At 32.4% G+C, this 8406-nt stretch overlaps 1 protein-coding gene across 1 annotated transcript; it reads left to right on the top strand.

Annotated features, from left to right (window-relative positions):
• The first annotated feature begins 206 nt into the window (after nucleotides 1-206).
• LOC134252321 (cytochrome P450 2A1-like) lies at nucleotides 207-1374 on the top strand. The gene is made up of 3 exons (XM_062734762.1): nucleotides 207-394; nucleotides 875-952; nucleotides 1244-1374. Exons 1-3 carry the CDS (start codon nucleotides 256-258, stop codon nucleotides 1372-1374), a joined length of 348 nt encoding a protein of 115 aa, XP_062590746.1. The 5' UTR covers nucleotides 207-255.
• Nucleotides 1375-8406: the final 7032 nt, after the last annotated feature.

The raw sequence follows: 8406 nt of genomic DNA, 5'->3' as shown, positions 1-8406 counted from the left end.
GGCACAGGTTTATAAGGCCCCTAATAAGGTGGGTAAAGCATTATCTGCCAAAAGAGAAATTCGGTATTAAGCGTTTCAGTTACAATGGACGCGATATTTAGGGGTTGTCATAAGCCAATTTTATTAGGATATAGGATTTTATACATCCGAAAATCATGTTATATATAACGTCATTTGATAAATAAGAGTAATATTACCTTCATTACAGATGAACAGGTGAAAGTAAATAGAAAGGAAAGAGAAGGCTGATGCATCATGATTACCTTGTCTCTCAACATCCAGACCATACTGGCGAGTCTCAGCTTATCTCTCATCATCTATTACGTCATCAAACGAATACAGTATCGTCTGCCACCAGGTCCCTGGTGCATTCCATTTGTTGGACATTATAAAAGTAACTCGTTTTCAACTTTCAATTTCTCACAATATCATTAAATAATTTCTCCGATTAAATGTAAGTCAGTACAAGTCCAGATATGTTACTGGTGTATACAGAAGAGTTGGTTAAATTTTGAAAAAGAAAATCTGCGTTAGCTCTAAACACCATTATCTGTTTTTGACATGCTTTAATAGCAAATTTATCTACAACAAAGACCATTGACATTTTTTTTTTAAATATTTCTTTTTTAAATCACGTTTCATCGTAACGATCTACTATTATGTCTGAAAATAATTAAATTTTATATTTTAGATTAAGTTATTCAGGGAAACTAAATGTTTTTTTTTAAGCATCGCATAGTTGTACAGAATTAAGACAAAGAGTGGGATTAATTTTAAACTTAATTATGAAAATCTGTAAGATGAAGAACTCAATCTTTTAATATATAAAATAACTATATTGAGATAATTCTAAAAATTAATTCAACCTTTTCAGTCTATACATCAGTTGAAATGCACAAGAAAGTAGCTGAACTGTCCAAGAAATATGGCCCAGTCTTACGCCTGTCATATGGTGAGTTATTTTCTACCAACGATGACGATCCTACATACAGGCGCCCCTGAATCAATTCTAGAACCCAAAATGAGATGAAATCTGTCCATATTCTAATGACTTTACTGACTCTACACCACATTCCATCCTCATTCACATATTTCTGCGAGGAGTAACACAACGATTCGTAAAATTAATTTTTATCCTGCAATGAAAACCTTTCATAGAAGAAATATTACGAGAGCCTGTAAAATGGTTTATTTTAAGATAAAAAAAATCATTTTTAACGCACATTTTTTTGCAATCAAATAGGATCCAGCACTTGGGTTTTTCTAAATAAAAACGACGTTGTTATAGAGGCCTTAGTGAAAAAGAAGGAAGATTTTGCTGGAAGACCTCATTTTTCATCCGGTAAGAATGACGCAGCTCACCCTTTTTTTTAATTTTCAACTTTGATTCCAGCGTACATATTTCATGCAAATATCTCCCTCGCTGCCGTGGAACATGATTCGAAATCTACCATGAAATATCACATTAAGGAACTATAGATATTATATATAGTATAAATACTGAAAAAATAAAGACGGAAATGCTCGGATGGGTATAAAGAGTGAGAAGATTCTTGAGCACAGAAAACCTGGTGTTGTATGAAGCCATGTATCTGATTTATCTGAACATTAAAAACATCCACATCTAAGAAGACATTAGAATAAATATTACTGCAGATCACTTCATTTGCGTGTGATTATTTGGTACAGAACTTCTAAGAAAGTCAAAATTTCGAGAACTTCGGTCATTGCTTTGTCTGAACAATATTGATATAAATATCTATATTTAGACGAAAATGAAATTTTTGTATGCTGGCAGTCTTGCTTTATTATACTAATGTAACACAAGAGAAATATTCTTGTATGTAGTTCTTTTATTCTTGATTTGAATGAATATCAATGGTTATGATGACGATTATGATGACAGTGGTCCTAAAATAAACAATACACAATTGAAAATGATAGTCATAAAAAAATATATGTAAACAAGTACAATATCACCTCTTGACATTTCAATATTAGGAAAAAGTAATGTTCACTTCATTAAGAAATATTTATGACAGTCAGACTTCTATTACACTTTATCATACAGCATATAATCTAAGCAAGAAATAAATATGCAGTATATATAATAAGTAATAAAAAATGTACACAGCTCACAAACCTAAGTAAGGAATACAGTATGGCCGCTTCCGGTCACTGTGACGTCATCACACAAGGACTGTCCACTATAAATACAATCAGGTCTTACTACTCAATTCATACAAACTATACTTACATGTACTTGACAAGGAGCCACTTTTATAGTAAAAATGTTTTGCATTGAATAATCTTTTAAAATCATATATCATCAGGGCATCTATTATTTTTAACCTATAAACATACTTATAAACAAATGACTAGATGGTAACATCAAGACATAATTTCTGACTAGTAATAAACAACTTTCAATCGGGAAATTACGCAGTTGCATATTTCACAAAATATAGAATAATTATTCACTTGTGACATAAGTACCTAGTCTAATATGAATGTAAGACAAAAATATCATTACTCACATATATCAGACAAAAAGGCGTTTAGTACAACACGGCTGACACACGTCTTCACTGGTCAACATCTACTGTGAAAATACCGCCAAAAGATGGCCTACTGTACATTCGGTAAATTGACCAATCAATGGACAGATTCACAAGTGTAAAAAATGAATTATAAAAATTACTTACAGCCAAATACTAACATAATTTCAGTTATTCAAAAAGAATATAAACATAAAAATAATTTTCCTTTTCATAATTCGTAAACTTTATAAAAATTTCAATCTGAATCTCGAACCCGATGCAAAATATACTTTGCCCTCTTACATATTTCCCCCCTTTGTCATTGCTTTCCACAGCAATGAAAAGGTTAAAAAAAATAAAAATTTTCTATTACTAATTCCCTGTGACTGTGTATTTTGTTCTTGATGTAAACGTCATCGTATCTGAAATTTCATTGGTCGACTATTTCTCAGAAAAGGTAAACTGTTCAAGTTGTGAGTGGGAGACATTTCCAAAGAAAAAAAGTTCGCAGGCAAAGTAATTATTTTTTTTAAAAGAGTTATTAAGAGTTTATTTAAGCATTTCTATAAAAATAAAATCTTTTAAACTTTACTTCAGGTGTCAACACATTTGTTTCGAAACAGTATACGTATGTCTTATCCATTTCTGATATTTCTTTCAAAATGGCTGCGCCCATCATAACACAAATGTAGAAATTGTAACATGGCTAAAATTTACAGTATATAGTGCCCGGGAAAGGGATCTTTAAAATCCGGATGGCCAGGGGTCCCTTTTACACAGGCTTGTCACGCCTGTGTTGCTTTTAAAACCGGTTTCGACAAGGAAGACCCAAAAAATCCCCAACGATATAGCCCAAATGAAAAAGAACATTAGAAGTAGGCCCAAATGTTTTTTTTTTTATTTTATACAGTATTGCTGAAACTTTCAACCAGATAATGTGTAAACAAAATTTATACTTTACAAAATAAACAGATGATTTTTCAGACCCCCCCCCCCCCCCAAATTATTTGCCACAATTAATCAGGTTGGGGGAAAAGAAATGGGATATAATAGTCTGTTTAGATATAATATCCCAAATGGGCTATAAATTTACAGTGCAAAAATTGAAAAATTTTATTTTGGCTATAAATATCATAAATCCGATAGGACACTTAAAAAGGAATAACTTTTGGTTGAAAAGTTTTTCCCGTATGCCCATTGTTTAGGAGATTAAACTGGAAGTTCCCTTTAAATTCTTGGGGATAAAAAATTTTCCCAAAATGTAGGGTTGCAGAAAAACTTTCTTACCAAAAGTTATTCCTTTTTAAGTGTTTTATCCATTTATGATATTATTGCCAAAATAAAAATTTTAAATTTTTATGTAAATTTTTAGCCCATTTGGGATATTATATCCCAAACAAAAATATATCCCCTTTGGGCATCCCCAACCTGTTAATGGGATGTTTGAATTAGAATTCATTTAAATGATTATAAATTTTCATTTGCCTTCTAAAGTTTTTTAGCATTAAAATTGAACTACACATAATATCTGATCATTAAATGTTTGCATGGCTATGGCTTTATCTCATCCTATTTTTTGCAGGCAACAGATGAAGGAGTATTGTAAAGCTGTCAAACATTTGGGCCCGTAAAGGGATTGAGCAAAATTTTATAGAACAGCCAGAAAATATACCGACATGTGTAGCAACAAAACCTTACATAAAGGAAAACATTCAAGAACATTTTAAAAAGTTCAAATTATTCAAATCATGATACTAGTTTCTTATGAATTCTATTATAAACTTTACACCTATAATCCGGGTACCTGTAAAGTGCGAAACGAAATAGAAACGAAACAAAACGACTGAAACGAAACGAAATCGGGAAACGAAACGAAATTACGAAACGAAACGAAACCTACCGAAACGAAACGAAATCAAGACGAAACGAAACGAAATCAAAACGAAACCGCCGAAACGAAACAACACTATCAAAATGTTTTGTTTTTTTTTTAATCAAGGTACATCATAACATGTATATAATTATAAATGTGTAACTACATGTGGACTTTTTTTACTTCAAATAAAATTCATGTACTTCAACACGTTAATATAAAATTTAATTACCGATAAATTATGCCCCCTTTCTCAGTCTAAGATGCATTTACATGTTTGCAAGCTGCAAATATGCACGAGCGTACTATGCATGTTTAGTTTCAATATGTGCATCATTTTCTAATTTTTATATCTTACTCTTATTTTCAGTCCTTATTTATCTAGATTCAACATATCTATCAAAATTGATGTGTTACATGTAAAGGCTCGTTTATGTACGGGGTTTTGAAATAAAGTCACTGTACTGTTGTATTGCGAATGTCTTAAAACATAGGGTAAACCAGAGACTCAGAGTATTTAGTATTCCATTCCAAGGTGTCTGGGTTTTTTTGTTCAATTATACATGTAACTCCAACCGAAATCTTGTGTATCCTTTCTACGTACATACGGTCCTATTTTTATCGAGGTAATTTTGGAGGAAGAAGGAGTGGTTTGCAATAAAGAGGCTTGACCATAGACGTCTTAAACGATTTAACTGACAAGTAAAAAGTCTCTCGAAGCGAACGATGTCATTTTTAAGTAGGTAAATTATTCAGTAAGATATTAACAAAATATGACATACGTGTCGGAAGCGGGGGGAGGGGGGGGGGGGGGAGCCCCATCCCCACTTTCTTGCAAAGATATATATTACATAGGAATTGAAAACTGGGGTTTACCTTTTTTTGGTTAAGCCCCTCCCCAACTTTCAATTTTCCTTCCGACGCCTATGTAAGAACTTGAAGCGAAACAATTGCCTGTGGTGCTTGAACTATATAAATTTCATATGAAGTAAAAATAGACCATATAAACATTCTGAAAGTTTTGTTTGTTTGTTTGGCAGGTTTGTTTCTTTTCGTTTCGGTAGGTTTCGTTTCCTTTCGGTAGATTTCGTTTCTTTTGGGAGATTTCGTTTCGTTTCAGTTCGTTTCGTTTCTATTTTTTCGCACTTTACAGGTACCCCCTATAATCCTGTGTAATAAATTGAGATTCACAAATTCATTTTTTTCTTGTTTATTGATATTTAAAAGTCATTTCTTTAATCAATGTATTGTTGTCCAAATTGAAATCTAAATCAGATACTAAAAAGCACAATGATATGAATGTAATTTAGAAATTCTGACGTTTCTTTTTCTTTCTTTTTTTTTTTTTTTGGTTTCTTTTTTTTTTAAGTCAGTCAGTTTATTTAAAGACTTTGTGGAATATCCCAAAAAACCAAAGTTTAAAAAAATGTAGCTCTATTGGATTTTTAGTTTTTGAGCCAAAGGCTCAAAGAGCTAATGCTATGGCCATTTGTGCGGTGTGCGTAAACTTTTTAGAATATGGGCCATAACTAAAAACCCCTAGGCCAATCAATACCAAATTTGTCACAGGGTATCCTTGGCCCAAGGGCTACTATTTATACTAAAATAAGGGTTGGGACCTTTAAACAAGGGGAGATAATCAGGAAAACAAAACCAAAATCCGGTTCAAAAAAATTTCTTCTCCAGAACTACCAGGCAGATTTTCACCAAACTTACATACAAGGATCAGGATATGTCGAAGATTAAAATTTGCAGGGGGAATTTACCCTGGGGCAAAGGGCGTGGTCTCAAGGTCACTTCAAAGTTGACCTAAATTTACAATTAATAAAAACTGTATATTTTGCTTACTATAAGGACTAGGATCATCAATTCTTGTAAGTTGTTAAATTTTGCGGGGGGTTTTTTTTCAAATTGATTTAAGGCATATTTTGGACACTTTAAGGCCATGATCATCAAACTTTGTCAGTTGATGCATCTTGGGGCCCCAAAAAAGGTAACTTAAAAATAGGTCACCATGACCTCTTTTTTAACTTTATGACTTATCCTTTTAAAAACATTAAATCCCATTATTTCAGACACTGGGAGGTTTAGAATATCAAATCTTGTACTTTGATGCATCTTGGGACCTTAAAACATATTTATGAAAAAATAGGTCACTGTGACCTACTTTTTTATTTTTCCAACATTTGTTTTCAAATTGTTTAAAAAGCATATTTTGATTACCTTCAGACCTACGATTATCAAACTTGGTAGAATGCTCTTGGTTTTAAAAAAGTCGACCAAAATGTAGGTCACGATGACCTATTTTGACATTTTATGGCTATATTTAAGTATTTAGGTATTTTTTGGTTAGAATCATCAACCTTTGTGAGTCGATGCATATTTGGTTTTGGAGAGTGACGACCTAAAAGTAGGTCACGGTACCTCTTTTAATTTTTTTGGTTTATTTAAGTATCTCCGGTACTTATTGGCTTAGAATCATCAAACTTTGTGAGATGATGCATCTTGGGTTTTCGGGATGAGCCCAAAAAGGGAGGTCATGGTGACCACTTTTTTAATTTTTTTGGCTATATTTAAGTATCTCAGGCACTTATTGGCTAAGAATCATCAAACTTTGTCAGTTGAGGCATCTTGGGTTTTGGAGAATGTCAAAAAAAACAGTGACCTACTTTTGAATATCTCAGGTACGTATAAGTTAAAACATCAAACTTTGTCAGTTTAGGCATGGGTTTTGGAGAATGTCGACCAAAAAATAGGTCACAGTGACCTACTTTTGAATATCTCAGGTACGTATAAGCTTAGAATCATCAAACTTTGTCAGTTTAGGCATGGGTTTTGGAGAATGTCGACCAAAAAAAAGGTCACAGTGACCTACTTTTTTTAAACTAGGTACGTATAAGCTTAGAATCATCAAACTTTGTATGTTTAGGCATGGTTTTCGGAGAACGGGAAAAAAGAGGTCACTGTGACCTACTTTTTACATTTTATGGCTATATTTAAATTTAACTTTTTGGCTCGGAATTATAAACTTTGTCAGTTGAGGCATCTTAGGTTTTCATTGGATGTCCAACAAGAAGTAGGTCAAAGTGACCTAATTTTGAATATCTCAGGTACTGATTGGCTTAGAATCATCAAATTTTGTCAATTTAGGCATTAAGGTTTGAATAAGTACCAAAAAATAGGTCACCGTGACCTACTTTTTACATTTGATGGCTATATTTAATTATCTTTGGTACTAATTGGCTTAGAATCTCAAACTTTGTCAGATAATGCATCTTGGGTTTTCAGAGAATGTTGACCAGAAAATAGGTCATGGGGATACTTTTTAATTCTCAGATACTTATTTAATTAGAATCATCAGTCTTTGTCAAAATGTTTTGAGTCCTCAGAAAATTTCAATGAAAGGTAGGTCACTATGACCTACTTATGGTATTTTATAATTATATTTTTTTCGTCTTAACTGGGTAAATTTATCAAACTTTGTAAGTTGATGCATTTTGGGGTTTTGAGTTGGAGGCTTCTAATAGAAGTGATAAATTGTACAATTTTCAGAAGAGCAATTCAAGGCCCTTGGGCCTTTGTTTTTGATAAAAGTTGAGCAAAAAGTTGGAACTTTGTGCTTTAATCTATGGTAACAGCTTTTATTTCATAAAATACAATAAAACTTGTTTAGTATGACAACAACATGACAACAATATTGCGAGTTTATGGATGTAGAGAAGTTTTTTGGATCCCCAGCTCTATAGATTTAACAAATTCCTTATAAATTTTTATAATTATGGGGCCACAATAAGGAATCCAAGTTTTAAATTGAAAAAGTAGGAAAAATATATGTAAATTTCTTCTTATGGGGCCCGAAAAAGAAAATGAACTGAAACTTATGTGGATGCATTATGGGATAGAGTTGATTCTATATGTTAAAATCATGACCTCCAGGGTAGGACAGAGCCACAATGGGGAATCCAAGTTTTAAATTGATTTATACATGTATTT

Source organism: Saccostrea cucullata, unplaced genomic scaffold (assembly GCF_032062105.1).
Source record: "Saccostrea cucullata isolate Sc308-1 unplaced genomic scaffold, CSIRO_AGI_Scuc_v1 ctg18675, whole genome shotgun sequence".
Lineage (NCBI taxonomy): Eukaryota > Metazoa > Mollusca > Bivalvia > Ostreida > Ostreidae > Saccostrea > Saccostrea cuccullata.
The sequence above is the reverse complement of the archived record's forward strand: the minus strand, read 5'-3'. Positions and strand labels throughout refer to the sequence as shown.